Genomic DNA, 18,827 nt, shown 5'->3' on the forward strand with positions numbered 1-18,827 from the left:
GAAGGGGAAACTATGCGCAAAATTTTTATTCAATAAAGTCCCGGATGTAAAAAATTCAGCAAAAACGTCCTCTATCCTCGTCTTGACGCGGGAAGAAAAGGAGCCTCGCTCCCCCTCCCCGCGTCGCGTTCGTCTCCTCCCCCTTGAAGAGGAGGAGACGAGCTTGGCGCTCCTTGTCCACCGGCGTCTTCTTCGGCGCTCCTTGTCCTCTTCTCAACTCACTCCCATTGGAGGGGAAGCGAGCCGGGACCTAACTTCCCCCCAGGTCCAAGGGGTGTGACATACTCCCATGTCATCCAGGGCCGACTTTCACCCAAGCGGCAAGGAGGCGAGCGCATTAGACGAGTTAACCTCCAGCTCCCAAGGAGGTGGGATCACCCATTCATCCCGCAGGTTAAGGCCTTCAGTATACCCCTTCAAGGCCCAAAGGGGGTACCCTCGCCACCGGGGCACGGGGGGAGTCATTAACCCAAGACCCGGGAGGACCGCGATTTTGCCCACAGTGTCTTGCCCAAGTGGGGGATGGTAGTTATCACTCGTACCACCAAGAGTAGGGCCGCTCTATCGCCCCGGCAGAGGTGCGGCCGCTTTTCGCTCTCGGCCCAGAGGGATGGCTGCGTCTGCCTCGTCGGATTGGGGGAGCGACTACGCGACAAAACAATTGACGGGCGGGGAAATAAATAAATTACCTTTTTGGATTATGGAGTATGCGCAGTAGTTTCTTGACACCTTCCGTAAAAGGAAGTAGCGTCCACCGAAGGGGGCCCCAGTTCGCTATTAGACAAAACGGGGCAATCACTGCGTGTTTTACCTGCATGAGTACTTGAGTAAGGATGTAGCGTCGACTCTCAATCGAAAGTCTAGCGTGCTTTAACGGGCTTTGTTTTCGCTTCGCTATGAACGTCGATCACGAAGTGGAGCTCCTCGTCAACGAAATCAAACGGCTAGGAAGCGCCGGTGCCGACGGGAAAACGTCGGTGAAGTTCGGCGTTCTGTTTCGCGACGACAAATGCGCGAATCTCTTCGAGGCGCTCGTGGGAACGCTCAAAGCGGCTAAACGCAAGAAGATCGTTACGTACAAGGGCGAGCTCCTTCTGCAGGGCGTCCACGACGACGTCGACGTCGTTCTGCTCGAAGAATGACGCAAGAATGCAACTCGCTCTTTGTTCGACTCGCGCGCGCTATTTAGTAAAGGTTTTTTTAGTCGCGGTCGGGTTAGGGGAAATAAAAGAGCGTTCTCTTCTTACGCTAAGTATCGGTACATGTCTTTCTGACCGTCCACGCGCTCCAGATATTCCTTCTCAATCAACATATCAATGCATTTCTGAAATAAATGAATAGATTGGATTAGAGGGTCACGTGGTTTTTTTCTTACTTTGATGATTGGGACTCTGGGCTTGAATCGCGCCGTCAATTGACTAATTACTTCAGCCAGCAACGGTTGATGTTTCAATTCTTTTCTCATCTTCATTATTCTAACTATTGCGGCCTGAGAAAAAAATAATATAGGATTAATTAATTAAAAATGGCGGTTCGAATACTAACTTGAATTAGAAGTTTTCTGTCCTCCTCGACCGTTTTGTGCGTCTGCTCTTGCTCTTGCCTCTGCTCCGTCCTCAGTGGAACATTGATATTGACTTTGAGCTTTTTACTATATAAGGACATATGATAAAATAGCGCTAATCTCTTTTCTATCACTTTCTGTAGCCCAAGAAGAGTCGAATAAGCGACGTCCTACTAACCGTTTCATCCTCACAAACCTAAAAAATTGAGTCCTTCTATATAAAAAAACCCAATTTTTTTCTAAAATATTTTTACCATCAATTTCGATCGAAGCAACGTGCTCACAACCTGCACCAGCAACTCCTAAAGAAACCCCAATCCGGGACCTTCAAACCCGTTTCCATGACGACAGACAAACCTGCTTCAATTGGGTGGCGGATTCGAGTTGTTCGACGCTGAAAACGTCGCCGGAATTATACTGAAGTAGAACGTTCATTTGGAAGGTGGACGCTTGGACGGTGTAGCGATTCTTGAAGCAGTGCGTGATCACTTCGCCTTTGGACATCTGATAGAGCCAATTCAACTTGCGACCGTTGTGAAGGCCGTTGTAGAACGTCGTAAAACGCTGACAACTCTTTTCCAACTAAGATATAAGGAAAAATATTAGCCAAGGAGACCCAGCTACTATTTCGTTTTAATCAAGGTCTAGCTTTGAGTGTGGGCCGCCTAATATCCCAATAAAAAGTGCGTTGCACGCGGCTGGGGCGTCTAATTCAGGCGAATGCATGTTTCAATCAATAGAGGGGTCGAAATATGATGATTACGTAATAGCTACATATACAGTATCTTACCTCAACTGGTAATGCTATTGGGATTGATTGCTGAAATGGCCACGAACCGGAACTAAGTACTTGAATAGAAAAATCGACTAGAAACGAACGAACGAATATTTCGAGTCAATAGATAAATAGTTTTGACGCGTTTATCTCACTGTCAAGTGGCTCCGTTTTCTGAAGATGAGCCTTGAATCGATCGTTGAGATTCTTGCTCACGCCAATGTCCTGGAACATGCGCTGCAATTTCGAAGTATACTCAAACCCGCACATATGCTAGAGAAAAAAAATCAAAGAAGTCCCTCTCCCAATAGAGATTATAATTATTTAACCTTGAGTTTCGATATCATGGACTCTTCCGAGTCCTCCGAAGCCGAGTTCTGCTGAACGAGTCGCTTCGCCAACATCTTCGCGTAGAACTTCTGAAAGACGTCCTTATCTTCGATGTACTTGAAAACAACCATCTCCAAAACCAAAGATTAAATAAATACAAAATAATTAATAATCTATTACCACTTGATTTAACGAATCGTCGAGCTCCGCTTCTTCCGGAGCTTTCGCACTAAGAAAAACCCATAAATAAATAAATAAATAGTGATTATTTCCCTTACCTTTTCTTGAGGAGAGCGTCGCAAAATCGCGCCAATAGTTCGGGACTTTTGGACGAGTTCTGCGCCAAGCGCGTGACGCTATTCGCGTTGACGAATTTCGTGCACGCCTTTGGGGAAATATCATAAGTGGTCACGTGGTATTTATCTATGTTTTTCTTACCTTATCCAAAGCCTTGAGAAATCCCGAATCATTTTCAAACGATTTCATGACTAGAGCGCTGTACTTTTGATGCGAGTCGAGAATCGTTTGAACGTAGACTCGGGGATCCTGCAAAAAATAAAATATTAATTAATTAATTATTAGGAAAATTTTTCTATACATACATTCATTGCCGTTTCTTCGCAACGAGCGATCGCCGCGAGACCCTGATTGAAGATGTGACTTTCGAGAAGTTCTTTTAATTTAAGCAAGCCGTCGGGAAGACGAGCGCACAAGGAATACATTCGACTTAAGTCTAGAGGGGTGAAAGGGGGCCCTCTTAGTTAATCAATTATTTATCCCATTGATTTTCTCACCTTCTACTTTGTAGTCGCCAAGGAGATTCTGAAACTCGGTTTGAAACAATTCCATGTGTTTTTGTATGAGCACGTTCTCGCACTTACGAGCCAGCTAATCGACTATTAAAACCAATAACAATTAAGAGATTACCCCTTCTACCTCGTCTTGACTGCTCTCGTGAAGAGATAGAGTCACGCGCTTGCGTTCCTCCTCTAGACGCAATTCGGCTTGTTTCATGTATTCGGTCACGGGATTTTCCTGGAGAAATCGCGTGCTCTCGGCCGTGTAATAGCGCTCCGTGTCGGCGAGAAATTCCTCCTCGAAAAACGGCCTATAGACTTTGAGCGTGGGACCCTTGGAATTCGGCTCCTCTTCGTCAAAACCCAATTCAACTAATAAAAAAAAATATTTTCGAAAATTTTTGAAATTTTTTTGACTCACCGTAACATTGAATTACGCCTGATACGAGTCCCGTATTAATCGTTTCCCCATTTCTTTCCCTTTCTATCAATTTTAGAACGGCGCTTGTAACCTAGGCAACCGAGCATGCGTACAGAAAAACGATTGCACACGCGTTGCTATGGAGAAATTCCCGTGCGCGCGCGCGCGCGCTAAAAGTCCTACCTTTTTATGAAGAGGTGTGAATAGTTGCTCTTTCCACGTGACCAGAGCCAACTAATAAAAAAACAAAAATTAAATAAATAAATAAATACTAATATCTTTTCTCACGTTGTATATTTCAAAGATGCCCTTGCGACCTTCGTCGCACTCTCGCTTGACCCAATGCCGATTAATGTATTGGCAAACCCCGTCTAAGACGCGACTAGAGAAACGATACTCCTCCCATTTCTTGGTATAGAAAACGAGCACGGACTCTCCCAGCATATCAACGCCGTCCTTGTGGAAGAAGATAAAAATAAAAAATTTATTTATTTATTTATTTATTTATTTATTTATTTACCCGTTGAAGATTGACTAGATAGTCTCTAAGCCAATCTCTCAATTTCTTATATAACTCGAGTCCGACAAACTGAGCGCCTGGGATATCAATAATAGACTAACCACGTGATTATTTAATAAACTAACCTCCTTGATTGCCTCCTTTCTTCTTCGACGATCGCGGCAAGGCAGCGGCGGCGGCGGCAATTCCCGGCGAATGAACGCTCGTGCAATAATTATACACGTGACTAATAAAATAAAATTAAAAATAAATCAATAAGTGCTCAATTGTTGAGGATAATCCATAGGCGCGACCCCACCCTTTCGTATATATAAATAAATATATATATTTTTTTTTCTCACGTGTAAAGTTCCATGTATCGCTTTCGCGACATGTCGCTTCGATTGAATATTTGCCGTATCCCCGATTCGAGATCCGACCAGATTTCGCTTAGGATTGTCGTTTTCATGCCGTGGGGATTCTGTCCGCCGCTCGGCGACGCCATTTTCGAACGCGTTTCGGGATGCGGACGTGAATTTCGACGATTGGGACGCGAAATTCGGGCGTTCTGATCGAGAAAAAGTCAGACGACGTCGACGGGATGTCTCGAAAAAGCGACGCACCTATCGAACGACGCTTGCGGACCGAGAAACGCAAAATACACGAGCTCTATCCGGGGAACGCAAAGCTGTCAATCGACGGACTCTTAGCGCGCGTTGACAAGAGGACAATCGCCTTGAATTCGACGCGCAGCAACTTCAAAAGAAACTTCAACGTCGAAGCACTCCAGTCCAAACTTCTTACACGATAGAAAGCGCGCGTTCTCACCCTCCGTATCACGCAATCAATAGCATTCCAATAAACTTGATATCAACGCGTATCAGTAACACTTCTTCGGGTCTTTTTCTCCGGAACGGGAGACACGCAACTCACTATTTGAATGAGAACTGTGCGTGTGTGTGTGTGGCAGTGCAATGACGTCATTATGTGTGTCTGTGATATGATAGTTTATTATATATATTGATTTTTTTGCACCTTCTTTGTTTTTTCTCCTATTTAATCTCTGATTCCTCTTCCGTAAGAAACACTCGTCGTATCCATCGAATCGGACACATTCTATCTTAGGTATCCGTCATATGCAGCAGCCAATTCGAATAAATACCCACCTTCTCACATATGCGTAGTGTACTGTACGTTCCTAGCTCTCCTGCATATTTTGCGTGGGCTAATTAGGCGGCCGCAGAAGGACGTACAGTCGATAGCCAATTGTTCTTGTCGCTCAAATTCGGTGTGAAAACGTGAAACGATTTATCGGTGTGATTAATTTGAAAAGCATTATCAGTATCTATAAATAACCCAATAAATAAATAAATAAAAATAAATACATTATATATTTTCCTACCCAAATGCTCATCAATTTGACTTTTGTCTATGGAATAGACCTGAGGCATAAAATGACACTGAGATGAAACGGACATTTGATCCAAAGTGAGCACGTGTTGCTGAGCGTAATGACCACGTGACAATACAGTCCCATAAACCTATAAAGATTTTCAAAGAACTAATCGGGCCACGCCCACTCGCTCTTTTCTTACCAAAACGTCGTTGAATAGGAAGAAGTGTCGCGGCTTTGGACCGCGGCGACAGACTTTGAGTTGTCCCTCGCGGATGAAAATTCGGCCCGGAACTAGGAGCGTCTGTGCGGAAATGCACGCGCTTCCATTTTTTTCCACGAATGGGGCCCCCGCGAGAGGCTTACGCATCCTCCCTGGAAGCGGCCTTGCATTTCGGCGATTTTCGATTGGCTGAAGTCGGATTGAGCCAATGGGATTTCTTCCTGGAGGTGGGATTCGATTTGGCTCGTGTTTCCTCTCGATGAGGCCTCACCTTGCTGATGCACACTTCCGTTGGCAGTTTGTCTTGTCGTCGCGTCGATTTCCGCTTGAAAATCGCCCTCTCTTGTATCAAAATCGAAAGAAAACACGAAGAAGCGAAATGAGCAAAAGCGCGCTAAATAACCTGCATTGATTCATTTAATTGAGCACACAGATTTTTCATGTTTCCATTCGTCTCACTGAATTTCGTCTTCTAAAGATAAAAACATATAAATAAGACATTAATTAAAAAGTCTGCAACGTCCAAGCCAGCCAGAAAACGAAAAATATAAAAAAAAGATGATGTCTACTAACGACCAGGTAGGTCTTCGTATTGTGATTCAATAGAACTTCGACTGACACCAAATTTCTTAAACCACGCTAGAAGTCTGCCCACTTTAGGTGACTCTGCCTTATTCCACAACTTCAACACTTCGACCATGCGAGCGTAGTTGTGATCAAACTTCTCGCGAATGTAGAGAAGATCGTCTTCTTTGATAAGAGAAACGCCGAGATTTTGCCACAACGATCCCTTGACGAGAGCGCAGGCCGTGATCAGATCATCAGATAGAGGAGCATCGTCAGTGGGAAAAGAATCTAAACAATAAATAATAAGAAAATGAACCATTAGGAAAAATCATACCTGAAGTGAAGCCAGAAATGATCACCAAATCTCTGACAGAAGAACGACGACTGCTTTCTGTTCGAGTGGCAAATATCTTGTCTTCCAGAGACTTTTTCTCGACTTTCTGATCGACTTCGCTTGAAGAATAAATGGCCGGATCTTCATCAAGTTGTTGAAGATGAGAACTGTCCAAATAGAACCAGTTGAGAATAACTCCCGAACTTTTATCATCGCACGCTTCAGCGATCATCGACTTCAGCTCGTCAAAGAACTTCTTCGCAATTGCCTCACATTCGACAACTTTGCTGGACCAACGAAGGATGACGTCAATGCAATGACGTCCCTTCTTGAGTCCCAATTGGATGAGACACTCGATTTCTTTATTGCCGATGATCCTCACTAATTTGATGCCGTTCTTCCAAAGCTCGCGTCTCGTATTTGCCAGACGAGAGCAACGACATTGAAGAACGACGAACAACGACGGCGAGATTATATCAATCGGCTTATCGCACTCGTATCTTAGGCCGCGATACACGTCCAACGTTGAATCTCTAGCCCAGGCGGCGGGAGGAATTGAATCATCAAGAAGAGCAGGAATCTGATGCATTCCAGGCGCGTCTTCCAGCTCAATGCACAGATCCAAATAGCGAAGAACTTCAATTGCGTCGTCGGTTTTCACAACGAATGAAGATGGACGGCCCTTGTGTATGAGGTCGTCTTCAAATGCCGTCAGAGCCGATTCAATGTCGCTCTTTGACGCCTTCCCCGATTTCCCCGTCTGCATGGCGACTGGAAACCAGGGTGGAGCGAGAAGAGGACCGATGACGTTATGACACAGCCACTGAGGTCGAACACAAATGCGACGACCAAGATTAATAATCTATATAAACATATCAGTAATCTGTGCAAAACTAATAGTAATTACTCACTAATCCGCACGAGTCAAGATATTCAACTGCCACTTTTTTCTCGTCCTCGTTTAGAACGAGTTTGATCTCTTGAGCAATCCACTTCTGGAATTCTTCAGTCGTCAGGAAATAGGCCAATGGATGTTCTCTCTCTTCTTCCGGAATAGAGAGATGCTTCTCAATTTCGTGGCATAATTTCGGAACGCCATCTGCTGCCTGTGAAAACCAAAATGTGTCAAAAAGTCATTTTTAGATTATTGAGTTATTACCTCTAGCATTTTTTCACGAATTTTCTTGAGTTTCTGACGACAATCGTCCATGCGAACCGAAGTGCTCTTACTGCAATCCATTTCGATCACGTGATCAATTTCAATATTGAACGTATTGCCAAATAGTTTCTGAAGCTCTCTGGCGACTCGTTTCATCTGGAAACTCACTTCGATTCCCGCTTTTTCTTCAAAACCGATTAAATTGAATATTATCATAAATGGAATTAGCGACGTCACGTGAGACAGAAGCGTTCTTAATGAAGCCTTGGCAAACGCGCACCAGAATTGGCCTTCTTCTAGAAGACTCTTTTCTGACGTCATCTCGTCTCCCTTTCGAATTGGAAGAATGAGATTGAACATTGTATTGGACTTTTGAAAGAAGAGCCCATGTGCGCTGTGGAATGTGGGTTGGGCACCAAAGTCCCACCACGATCCTTTGCCAATTTTCTTATTTTCACAATTATGAATATCAACCCCGGGTGTGCGATCTTCATCTTTGGGTGGGGATTGATTGAGTTGAAGAAGAGAATTCACGTACGTCGTTTTTCCCGCCATTTCTTTGCCAACTACGCAGAATTTAATTGAATCCGGAGGAACTTTTTCTCTTTGTTGAAGAACGGAAAATCGGGCGGCGTCCTATTAAAATAAATACATACGGGAACTGAAGCAAAATGATGACGTACATAATGCTGTCGAAGGAGAGCTCTGATTTCACCATCACGTGCCACCTGATGAGGCGTCTTTCCGTACTGAAATTCACGTTTCTAGATTCTCTCTAATTTACAAGAAAATCACGTTACCTCATCTTGACACGTGACGTCAACACCATTCTTAATCAATAGATCAATAACTGATGCGTCTCTTGAATAGCTTTGTGCAACCATATGCAATGCATTTTGTTTGTTCTACAAAGATTTGAATAGAGAACGATTGAGAAATGAGAATTCTGACTAACCTTATTTCTGACAGAGACATCAGCTCCTAATTCAATTAGTTGCTGAATGACAAGGAAAGAAGGATGATCACATGCGTACAATAAGGCTGTCCTTCCCTTCTAAAAATAGGATTAACAAACAAAAATGCAAAATATCGTAAGAATACGACCTCATCAACAGAGTTGATATCAATGCCTTTCTCAACAAGATATCGAAGAACATCTTTCACTTCGTCATCTTCACACTCTGAGGGCCAAGTGGCATGAAACAAAGCCGTCATCCCTTTCTGAATAAAAAAGACGGCGATTTGTTGAATTTGTAGCAAATAAACAACATCTCACGTGATCTTTTGCTTGACAGTTTGCTCCTTTTTCATCCAAGTAGCGAACTTTCGCTAAACGATTGATGAAACTTCGACACGCAAACATAAAAGGCGTTTGGCCATCCTGAAGATGAAATAAGAATAAAAGTATCACAAGTGAAATCTTCTAACGCTGTCAAAGCTATTGATATCAGCCTTGTGTTCCAGAAGCCATTTCATTCCAAAAATGCTTCCACCCAAGCAGGCACGATTCAGAGGAGTGAAGCCATCCTATTACAAATATTGCACATGTAGCAAAAAAGCACATCATGTATCACCTCTTCTTCAATAGCATTGACACTCAATCCTTTTTCATTAACAAGATAATTAAAAATCTCATTTGCTTTTTCAGATGACGAAAATTGATTTTCAGCTGCCCAAAACTATAAAAAGTTATTGTTGCGAGAGGGTTGATATCAATTCTGTTACAATATCATCTGGTGACAAAATGTAGCCATGTTCTTCGAGATAGACCATTTTCTTCATTGTGTCAACGGAACTTGCACAGGCTAGAGAATATGGCGTACGTCCAAACTAAAAAAGAGTGATGAGTGAAACCATATGAAATCAATTTCAAGTCATACTCTGTTTTTCACGTTGATATTTGCACCGTGATTGACGAGCCATTCAACGCCAAAAATATTTCCCCACTTGCACGCACAGTGAAGTGGGCGGAGTCGAATCTGCATCCACGCATCAATTAATTTACCAATCCAAAACGTATTCATACCGGGTATGATTTCTTTTCAATGTCTTGATTCTTTTGCACAATCGCATAACTGAGCCAATCATCGGCTTCCTCCGCCGAATCAAACTCTCTTCCCGCCACATAGTGACTTAATGACAAGCCATCGTTGTACTAACGAAAAGGAGAATACAATATTGTGCAGCGCGATGAAAAACGCGACCGTTCCATACCTGCGAAGATCGAAATCCTTTTTCTGTAGAAAGAAAACTCTCCAATTCATCTTCATCTTCCTCCTTCGCGAGTATCTCGATCAATGTTGTGATCGAGGACGAGATCATTGTCGGAGTGGGTTTCTGCCAACAACAATCAGCCAACTAATTAATGAATAACAACGTTTTTCGTCGTGAGTCGGTCATTCTACGAATTCGTTTTCGGTTCATTCGATCACACTACTCAGCCTCGACTTACACGTCTCTCGACGTCTTCTTGCGGCGGACTTACACGTCGCTTGACGTCTTCTTTCGGCGAAGAGAACAACGAACCCATAGCAACAAAAAATGAGAAACCCATGCGCACTCAGCTTACAGAATCTCATGACTATAGTGGTGACGTCACAGATCTGGAAGAAATTAATTACACAATTCAAATCAACTGTAAAACTACAAGTATGTAATTATTACCTTTTCCTTCGCTTCCATTCAGTCTCAGAGAAAAGATTTAACTTATTTTTTCTGCGTTATCGGTGTTCTTATGTACAAAAACAGTATTTTCGGTTATTAGCGTTAGTGCGGGGACAATAGAAAAACATCTCAAGTCGCAAGTCACGCGTAAAACTTCCAACATTTTAATTCATCCACTTTCGACAGCCCGAAGCGTCGCAATTGCACGAAATCTTACTTCCTTCCGTTTCAAATTCGAACTTGTAATCGTACGTCAACTAGAAAAAGAAAAGAGCCTTACCCTCCCGCCTGATATAGAAGATGCAAAGCAGAGAGAAATACCTCTTCACCTTTCTTGACGAAACGCTTCGAAATAATAATAATCTTCTTCTCTTTGTCAATCTGAACGACTTCGGCGACGCAATTGGGATCGCACGAATGATTGATGTATCTACATAAGGAAAAAAGATATTGATATAAAAAGGAAACGCGAAGAGAGAGAGAGAGAAGAGGAAAAGACGTTGTTACCTTGCCAATCCGCCGTGCATCGTCGCATCGATCACTTGCTTCGAATCAATACAAAACATATAACAATCGCGTCTCTATTTATTTATTATGACGTCAAAAAACAACAAGCGACGTCATAAATTCGCGAGATAGCGAACCTGATCGTCGTAAATCTTTTCGCGTCGATTCGCCACTTCTTTTCAAATAATTAATCCTTTGTACTCAATAACCATCGTATGCTATGTATTATGAGAGATTTGTATGGAGAAGTGAGAGCTATGTGCGTGGGGAGTCCTACTTTCTCGATATCGCGTTTGGAAAAGAGCCCAAGACCCTCGATCAAGATCGACCTAATACGGCGTTCGTTGGCCACTCCTGCTTCAATCGACGATACGGCTGCGCTTTCGTCAAGAACATACACTTGTTATACGGCCAATGACGCCTCTCATTCTCCTCCCTTCATCGTATATAGCGTCTATGATGAGATTCTTCGAGCTTCAAACACAAATTAGGCTCTCGTGTGAGAATCTTACGCGTGTAAGTGTTCCATTTTGTTGAGGATATCCTAATCCATAGGCGCGACCCCACCCTTTCGTATATGTATAATTTTTATATATTTTTTTCTCACGTGTAAAGTTCCATGTATCGCTTTCGCGACATGTCGTTTTCATGCTGTGGGGATTCTGTCCGCCGCTCGGTGACGCCATTTTCGAACGCGTTTCGGGATGCGGACGTGAATTTCGACGATTGGGACGCGAAATTCGGGCGTTCTGATCGAGAGAAAGTGAGACGACGTCGAGGGGATGTCTCTAAAAAGCGACGCACCTATCGAACGACGCTTGCGGACCGAGACACGCAAAATACACGAGCTCTATCCGGGGAACGCAAAGCTGTCAATCGACGGACCCTTAGCGCGCGTCGACAAGAGGACAATCGCCTTGAATTCGACGCGCAGCAACTTCAAAAGAAACTTCAACGACGAAGCACTCCAGCGAAAACTTCTTACACTATAGAAAGCGCGCGTTCTCACCCTCCGTATCACGCAATCAATAGCATTCCAATAAACTTGATATCAACGCGTATCAGTAACACTTCATGGGAGCGACTATGTCCGAGAAACAGCAACCCTATCAAGCCCAGCAGCCCCAGCAGCCCTACCCAACTCAACAACCGTACCCGACCCAACAGCCCGCCTACCCACAACAACAACAGTACCCACCAGCGGGAAATCCGCCGCCTTATTCGGCGACAGCTCCGCCAGTCGCCGGCCAAACGACGGCAGTTCCCGTCGTCGTTCCCAAAGGAACGTTCCACGCGGGCGCTCGCTTCGAACCGGGCCGTGCAGCGACGATTCCGGTGACGCAATGAAACGAAACTGTATTTTTTTTGTTTCTATTTCGAATTTCGTCGCCTTTTTTAGCCGCCGCCGCCAGGTGCCGTTCCCAACGACGCTCAGATGCGAGCGGCCGCCGGGCAACAGGTCGGCGTCGTGGAGCAGGACAAGGCGTCGTTTTTCTCCGGAACGGGAGACACGCAACTCACTATTTGAATGAGAACCGTGCCTGTGTGTGTGGCAGTGCAATGACGTCATTATGTGTGTGTGTCTGTGATATGATAGTTTATATATTATTGATTTTTTGCACCTTCTTTGTTTTTTCCCCTCACTACGTTTTGTATTTCTTACAAGCGTCTTCTAGTGTTTTGAGCCAAGATGGTGCTGCAGTCTAAGTACACATGTGATCAGTGAGATTAGAAATTAATTAAAAATCAACGTGCTTCACCTTGACAACCCAATTGATAATCCACTTTGGTATCATTCCCTTTGGATTGTCATAATAATGCATAAACACTATTGAAACAATAAATAATTAAATAAATACTTAATTCTATTATACCCTCTGTGCCTAATTCGTGTTTTCGCACGGCGACCGCCTGATAAAAGTCGTCCACGCGCACATATTTCGATTTGGGTGGATAGGCATCAAGACTCATATCCTTCGACAAAGAAACATGAGTCACGTGCCCTCCTTTCTCACTCGAAATCTCACGCGTTTCACGCATAAATACGTACTAAGAAGAACAAGATAGTCAAATACAATAAGAACATGTGTTATTATTATATACATCTCTGTTTGTCAATGGAAATGGATATTTGACGCACCAATAAATTGCGCTACCGCGTTCTAAAGCTGCATCCGTGAGTTCTTTCAGTTCTGCCAAAATTTAATTTTTAATTAATTACATTACATATTTTTTGTTTGTCTCACCTACTACGTAACTATCCCACTTGCTTCTGTACGTGTAATCGCAATAGACTTGAATCATTGTTAGCGGATCGATTTCGTTTAGAACGCCGTATGTTTTGTATTCGTAGAGACCGCTTTCCTTAGGAATCGAGGTCTTTTCTTCGCTTCGGGGCCTCCCCGAGGTCACGTGTGCACTTACTTTGCAGTGCCTGTAGATTTTTATACCGCGAGTATCTGTGAAGAGGTCGTAGTCGGTCAACTGCGGCTCGTCTAGCTCGAGAGCGGTCCGGCGAAAGTCGTCGTCGCCGAAATACGAAGTCATCTCCTCGAATGAAGCAACGTGCGCTAGGCTACCATGTGATCCTCGATTCCTCATTCCTCGTAAGAACAGAAACACTCGTCGGATCCAATCGGACACATTCTATCTTAGGTATCCGGCCGTTCGCATTCGAAGAAATACCCTCTCACGACGCGAAGTACTGTACGTCCCTAGCTCCCCAGCTTTCTTGCGTGGGCTTCAGTTAGGCGGCCGCATAGCCGTGCAGAAGAACGTACAGGCATTCCGATACGTATATCAGCCGTCGGTTATTCGTCAGCTAAAACTGAAATCGGTGCCAGTTCCTGGATGTGGCTTATTAGTTACCACGTGGTCACTACCTACAGCGTTGTTTCTGTTGGCAGGTGATCCAGCCCAAAATGAGAGGACTCTTAGGACGACCATGCAAGCGCACGACGCTACGCCTAGCATTTTACCTCGTCGCCGTCGTCTTGCTAACATCGATTGTAACCATTATTCGTCGCTTCAACGAAATCACGGAAGCAAGCCGACACCTCGCCTCGCTCATCGCCCACGACTCGTCGCGCATGCGCGCCGCCGACATCGTCGCCGCGCGCCAGCACTGGCGAATGATAGGACTCGAAGAGCGCTACATGCGTTCGGAGTGCGCAAACGTGACGTCACGCCACACCTACGCATGGATCACGGCTCTCGGAAACGAAATCGTCGCTCTGCCGGCACTCGTCGCCGGTCACACGGTGCGAACGTTTTCGTGTCATCGTCGAATGATCGCGCTCGTTGCCGCGGAGACGGTGAGTTCGGCGACGCGTCGCGCGCTCGTCGACGCCGGCTACGAGGTTCGCGTCGTCGATTCGTTGGATTGTAATTGGATGGACGTTCGGCAAGGTCGACGCAAGCGCAATGTCGGTTTTCCGGGAACCTATATGCGGTTCTATATATGGTCGTACGAGTGGCTTCGAAAGGTCGTCTATTTTGACCCGGATTACATGTTTATGTCGCAGGTCGATGAATTATTTGAGTTAGAAGCGGATTTCGCGGCGAGTTACGGCGCACCTCCTGGGGTTATTCATATGGGCTTCAATGCCGGTTTACTCGTCATAAAACCCAATAGGACGTCATATAATGATCTCATGTCGCTTTGGTACGCGAAATCGACGTCAGGGAATTGCCCCAACGATCAGCATCTTCTATGGGCCTATTTCAAAACGCGGAGACGTTGGACTCCCCTTCCCTTCGCCTATAACGTGCGCACGCATTTGTATTTTCCTATGAAGGCCTATCACTTTGCCGGGACCTATTTCTATGGTAAACCGTGGGATATGTGTCCGAGACCGAGTAGGGAAACGGTGCGTCGGTTCAAAGGGCCCATCGATGAAGTGAAGGATATGTACATGCTCTGGTGGAAGTACGCGTACGAAGCGATCGATAAGTATAGGCTTAGGGATTGGTGGGAGAAACATTCGCAGAACACGTGCCATAGAACTTATTAATTAAATAGCACGTGTATTGAAAACAGGCACAGGCCCACCTAAAAAAACAGATAATGAGATTACAGTAGACATTCTACTGTACCTCATCGATGACGTGAGAACGCTGATTGTAACGCACGCTACTAACGGAAAGTGGTGCAACTTCCTGTCATATGACCCCGCAGCTTAAAGTGTCAATCCGCACTCGAAAATTAGGCGACCCGTTCTCGCGAATTCCTCTACAAGTTCACTGCCGGACACATAAACTTAGGTATATCATTTTTTTTTGATTCGAACAAATACCGTCCCGCGTACGCGAGGCCGTCGCTAGCTCTCTTGCATGGTCGTCAGAAGGACGTGCACTACAGTACTACTAGTCATTCGGATACGTATATTCAGCAGCTACAACCGCTTCGATGAAATCGGCGCATTTTGTCTAATGACGCACCGATTTGCTCAAAGCGGATGTGGCAACTTTTTTTCTGATACGTGAGCTGCTGTACGAGTGTACGAACACTAAACGAAGGTGTTGTTTCCGGAAGTTAGCAGGTACTGCGGAACCAAGATGAGACGACTTTGGGGACGACCATGCAAACGCGCGACGCTATGCCTAGCATTCTACCTAATCGCCGCCGTCTTTCTAACATTGATTCTAACCGTTTTTCGCCGATTCGACGACGTCGCGGAAGCAAGCCAGCACCTCGCCTCGCTCATCGTCCACGACGACTCGTCGCGCGGGCGCGCGGCGAACGTCGTCGCCGCGCGCCAGCACTGGCGAATGATGCGACTCGAAGAGCGCTACATGCGTTCGGAGTGCGCAAACGTGACGTCACGCCACGCCTACGCATGGATCACGGCTCTCGGAAACGAAATCGTCGCTCTGCCGGCAATCGTCGCCGGTCACACGGTGCGCACGTTTTCGTGTCATCGGCGAATGATTGCGCTCGTTGCCGCGGAGACGGTGAGTTCGGCGACGCGTCGCGCGCTCGTCGACGCCGGCTACGAGGTTCGCCTCGTCGATTCGTTGGATTGTAATTGGATGGACGTTCGGCAAGGTCGACGCAAGCGCAATATTGGTTTTCCGGGGACTTATATGCGGTTCTATATATGGTCGTACGAGTGGCTTCGAAAGGTCGTCTATTTCGACCCGGATTACATGTTTTTGTCGCACGTCGACGAATTGTTTGAGCTAAAAACGGATTTCGCGGCGAGTCACGGCGGACGTCCGGGGGTTATCGATTTGGGCTTCAACGCCGGTTTACTCGTCATAAAACCCAATAAGACTTCGTATTATGATCTAATGTCGCTTTGGCATGCAAAGTCGTCTACAGGGAACTGCCCCAACGATCAGATCCTTCTATATGCCTATTTCAAAACGCGGAAACGTTGGACTCCCCTTCCCTACGCCTATAACGTGCGCACTCATTTGTATTTTCCTATGAAAGCCTATCACTTTGCCGGGACCTATTTGTATAGTAAACCGTGGGATTTGTGTCCGAGACCGAGCCGGAAAACGGTGGTTCAGTTCGAAGGGCCTATCGATGAAGTGAAGGATATGTACATGCTCTGGTGGAAGTACGCGTATGAAGCGATCGATAAGTACAAGCTTCGGGACTGGTGGGAGAAACATTCGCAGAACACGTGCTACCTAACTTATTAATTTAATTACTAGCCCGCGTAGAACAGAACGCCCACCTCGCGCGCTACGCAGAAACACTAAATAGCCTCCGCGCGCTAAGATGCGTGGGAGGGGGACGTCGCGGAAAGAGGTCTGTACAAAGGCCGTGCGGGACACGTGACCCTATAGGACCCGTACGGTCCAATCACGAAGCTCGACAGCTAGCAGGCTTCTAGCTCGAACTCCCGTTCTATTAAGTGGGTTCGAGCTCCTTAGACCAAATCGGGTAGCTTATATTTGTACTGGCATGTGTCGAAACCGCTTTCGAGTTTTAATTCAGCCTTTATGGCGTTACAAATGTGAACTGTGCTTTCTAGAAGGTCTTCGTTTCGCTGCCGACATTTTTAGCAAGTCGGCTACAAGTCGGCTATTACGCTTCTAGCCAAATAGGTTGCGAGCTTCGTGATTGGACCGCACGGGTCCTATAGGGTCACGTGTCCCGCACGGCAGACCCAGAGCCCTAAATAAATCAATGATTTATTTAGGGCTCTGGGCAGGCGTCCCCCTCCCACGCATCTTAGCGCGCGGGAAGAGGGTCTGGATCCTCGAGGCTACCGGTATGACCGGTATGTTGTACCTGGTTGTACTAAAACGTCACGTGGAAGAACACGATGCTAAACTTTGTTAAACGCCGCTACAAGCGTCCGGCGCAGGTCCTAGGGCCCTACATCGTCGCCGCAGCCGCCGTAACGTCGATCGTCCTACTAATCCAGTGGACGAACTTCTGCATTCTCTTCCAACAAACGCGACACCTCGCGTTCATCGTCGCATCGGACTCGAATCGTGCGCGCGACACACGCATGCTCGCGGCGCGCCAATATTGGCGCGTCATGACGCTCGAAGAGCGCTACACGCAAGCGGAGTGTCGCCGCCGCGCTCGAAACGCGACGAAGCCGAACGACGCTCGCGCGTGGATCACGGCGCTCGGCAACGACGCCGTCGCACTCCCGGCGATCGTTTCCGGTCACACGATTCGAATGTTCTCGTGCGAACGTCGAATGATCGCGCTCGTTTCGCGCGCGGTGAGCGAAACGACGCGCGCGGCGCTCGTCGCCGTCGGATACGAGATCGTTGTCGTCGAATCGCTCGATTGCAATTGGATGGACGTCCAGGAGGGTCGTTCGAAGCGAAATCTCGGGTTTCCGGGAACTTACATGCGACTCTATATATGGTCATACGAGTGGCTTAAAAAAGCCGTCTATTTTGACCCGGATATGATGTTCCTGTCACGTGTCGACGAATTGTTTGATATCAATTCGGATTTTGCCGCCGTTCACAGTAATCCTCCGGGAGTCGTTGGCATATGTTTCAATGCCGGTTTACTCGTCATCAAACCCAACATGACGTCATTCCGAAACATAATGTCGTATTGGCGTGCTAAAACGACGTCGCAAAATTGCCCGAACGATCAGGTTCTTCTCTGTAATTATTTCCGACGTTGGACTCCGATTCCCTACGTTTATAACTCGCGTCGACGCGTCTATCATCCGCTCAAGGTGTTTCACTTCGCCGGAGATCGTTTCTATGACAAACCGTGGAGGGTGTGTCCGAGACCGAGCCGGAAAACGGCGTTCGAGTTTGACAGGCCTCTCACCGAAGTGAGAGATTTGTACATGGTCTGGTGGAGATACGCTTACGAAGCGATTGACGCATATAAGTTAGAGAGCTGGTGGAGTCAGCATCCACTGCAAAAGACATGCCATCGTAGTTACTGAAGTATAAGAAGACATTTAGAAATATGAATATTTGCCATGTGAAAATGACCTAATTATTTATTGATTGCTGCCTTTTTTGTCACGTGTTTCGCCGGTATAAAATGAATACATGTACATCAAGTGACCAGAAGTGACCAGTTTCTTAGCGCACTTCGCTGGGGGTCTCAACTATCAAAAACCGTGGTCAATGTGTCCGAGACCTAGTCGTC

General features: G+C 46.0%; 7 protein-coding genes across 24 annotated transcripts; 3 read left to right on the forward strand and 4 right to left on the reverse strand.

Annotated features, from left to right (window-relative positions):
* Nucleotides 1–1,179: 1,179 nt before the first annotated feature.
* On the reverse strand, nucleotides 1,180–5,160 carry LOC136194037 (cullin-1-like). The gene is made up of 22 exons (XM_065983047.1): nucleotides 5,010–5,160; nucleotides 4,749–4,954; nucleotides 4,533–4,633; nucleotides 4,408–4,484; nucleotides 4,176–4,343; nucleotides 4,071–4,121; nucleotides 3,888–3,978; nucleotides 3,606–3,838; nucleotides 3,464–3,557; nucleotides 3,272–3,402; nucleotides 3,108–3,215; nucleotides 2,948–3,054; nucleotides 2,850–2,898; nucleotides 2,669–2,800; nucleotides 2,495–2,612; nucleotides 2,355–2,431; nucleotides 1,922–2,146; nucleotides 1,819–1,866; nucleotides 1,699–1,760; nucleotides 1,546–1,651; nucleotides 1,376–1,489; nucleotides 1,180–1,324 (listed from the first exon to the last, which is right to left on the reverse strand). The coding sequence occupies exons 2-22, from the start codon at nucleotides 4,889–4,891 to the stop codon at nucleotides 1,244–1,246; spliced, it is 2,316 nt and encodes a 771-aa protein (XP_065839119.1). The 5' UTR covers nucleotides 4,892–4,954; nucleotides 5,010–5,160; the 3' UTR covers nucleotides 1,180–1,243.
* An 81-nt stretch (nucleotides 5,161–5,241) lies between these two features.
* On the reverse strand, nucleotides 5,242–6,396 carry LOC136194044 (pleckstrin homology domain-containing family F member 2-like). 2 transcript variants are annotated; one of them, XM_065983065.1, is made up of 6 exons: nucleotides 6,274–6,396; nucleotides 6,146–6,223; nucleotides 5,982–6,083; nucleotides 5,789–5,927; nucleotides 5,553–5,731; nucleotides 5,242–5,506 (listed from the first exon to the last, which is right to left on the reverse strand). In XM_065983065.1, exons 2-5 carry the CDS (start codon nucleotides 6,170–6,172, stop codon nucleotides 5,616–5,618), a joined length of 384 nt encoding a protein of 127 aa, XP_065839137.1. In that variant the 5' UTR covers nucleotides 6,173–6,223; nucleotides 6,274–6,396; the 3' UTR covers nucleotides 5,242–5,506; nucleotides 5,553–5,615. The 2 variants fall into 2 exon arrangements, with proteins under 2 accessions (XP_065839137.1, XP_065839136.1); XM_065983064.1 differs by having other exon boundaries at nucleotides 5,243–5,502.
* Nucleotides 6,397–6,401: 5 nt separating this feature from the next.
* Nucleotides 6,402–12,202, reverse strand: LOC136194036 (death-associated protein kinase 1-like). 7 transcript variants are annotated; one of them, XM_065983043.1, is made up of 25 exons: nucleotides 12,038–12,202; nucleotides 11,841–11,982; nucleotides 11,746–11,777; nucleotides 11,511–11,687; nucleotides 11,371–11,451; nucleotides 11,234–11,307; nucleotides 11,048–11,156; nucleotides 10,727–10,983; nucleotides 10,632–10,665; nucleotides 10,515–10,561; nucleotides 10,277–10,399; nucleotides 10,089–10,217; nucleotides 9,943–10,041; nucleotides 9,788–9,892; nucleotides 9,637–9,741; nucleotides 9,491–9,589; nucleotides 9,339–9,443; nucleotides 9,167–9,283; nucleotides 9,018–9,116; nucleotides 8,863–8,967; nucleotides 8,746–8,811; nucleotides 8,063–8,698; nucleotides 7,815–8,009; nucleotides 6,904–7,765; nucleotides 6,402–6,857 (listed from the first exon to the last, which is right to left on the reverse strand). In XM_065983043.1, the coding sequence occupies exons 8-25, from the start codon at nucleotides 10,742–10,744 to the stop codon at nucleotides 6,571–6,573; spliced, it is 3,231 nt and encodes a 1,076-aa protein (XP_065839115.1). In that variant the 5' UTR covers nucleotides 10,745–10,983; nucleotides 11,048–11,156; nucleotides 11,234–11,307; nucleotides 11,371–11,451; nucleotides 11,511–11,687; nucleotides 11,746–11,777; nucleotides 11,841–11,982; nucleotides 12,038–12,202; the 3' UTR covers nucleotides 6,402–6,570. The 7 variants fall into 7 exon arrangements, with proteins under 7 accessions (XP_065839115.1, XP_065839112.1, XP_065839114.1 ...); XM_065983040.1 differs by having other exon boundaries at nucleotides 11,511–11,777; XM_065983042.1 differs by having other exon boundaries at nucleotides 11,746–11,982.
* On the forward strand, nucleotides 12,178–12,945 carry LOC136194043 (DAZ-associated protein 2-like). Its single transcript, XM_065983063.1, has 2 exons — nucleotides 12,178–12,568; nucleotides 12,633–12,945. The coding sequence occupies exons 1-2, from the start codon at nucleotides 12,308–12,310 to the stop codon at nucleotides 12,759–12,761; spliced, it is 390 nt and encodes a 129-aa protein (XP_065839135.1). The 5' UTR covers nucleotides 12,178–12,307; the 3' UTR covers nucleotides 12,762–12,945.
* Nucleotides 12,590–14,613, reverse strand: LOC136194041 (phosphatidylcholine transfer protein-like). The gene is made up of 6 exons (XM_065983062.1): nucleotides 13,658–14,613; nucleotides 13,480–13,597; nucleotides 13,337–13,425; nucleotides 13,108–13,282; nucleotides 12,994–13,061; nucleotides 12,590–12,936 (listed from the first exon to the last, which is right to left on the reverse strand). Exons 1-6 carry the CDS (start codon nucleotides 13,832–13,834, stop codon nucleotides 12,877–12,879), a joined length of 687 nt encoding a protein of 228 aa, XP_065839134.1. The 5' UTR covers nucleotides 13,835–14,613; the 3' UTR covers nucleotides 12,590–12,876.
* LOC136194040 (glycogenin-1-like) lies at nucleotides 13,803–17,279 on the forward strand. Of its 11 annotated transcripts, none has more exons than XM_065983054.1 (4): nucleotides 13,803–13,839; nucleotides 13,889–14,085; nucleotides 14,140–15,496; nucleotides 15,772–17,279. In XM_065983054.1, exons 3-4 carry the CDS (start codon nucleotides 15,399–15,401, stop codon nucleotides 16,883–16,885), a joined length of 1,212 nt encoding a protein of 403 aa, XP_065839126.1. In that variant the 5' UTR covers nucleotides 13,803–13,839; nucleotides 13,889–14,085; nucleotides 14,140–15,398; the 3' UTR covers nucleotides 16,886–17,279. The 11 variants fall into 11 exon arrangements, with proteins under 11 accessions (XP_065839126.1, XP_065839127.1, XP_065839128.1 ...); XM_065983055.1 differs by having other exon boundaries at nucleotides 13,889–14,069; XM_065983056.1 differs by having other exon boundaries at nucleotides 13,889–15,496; nucleotides 15,768–17,279.
* Nucleotides 17,280–17,703: 424 nt separating this feature from the next.
* Nucleotides 17,704–18,618, forward strand: LOC136194013 (glycogenin-1-like). The gene has a single exon (XM_065983019.1). The coding sequence runs from the start codon at nucleotides 17,704–17,706 to the stop codon at nucleotides 18,616–18,618; it is 915 nt and encodes a 304-aa protein (XP_065839091.1).
* The last annotated feature ends 209 nt before the right edge of the window (nucleotides 18,619–18,827 follow it).

Source organism: Oscarella lobularis, chromosome 12 (genome assembly GCF_947507565.1).
Source record: "Oscarella lobularis chromosome 12, ooOscLobu1.1, whole genome shotgun sequence".
NCBI classification, from domain to species: Eukaryota; Metazoa; Porifera; class Homoscleromorpha; order Homosclerophorida; family Oscarellidae; genus Oscarella; species Oscarella lobularis.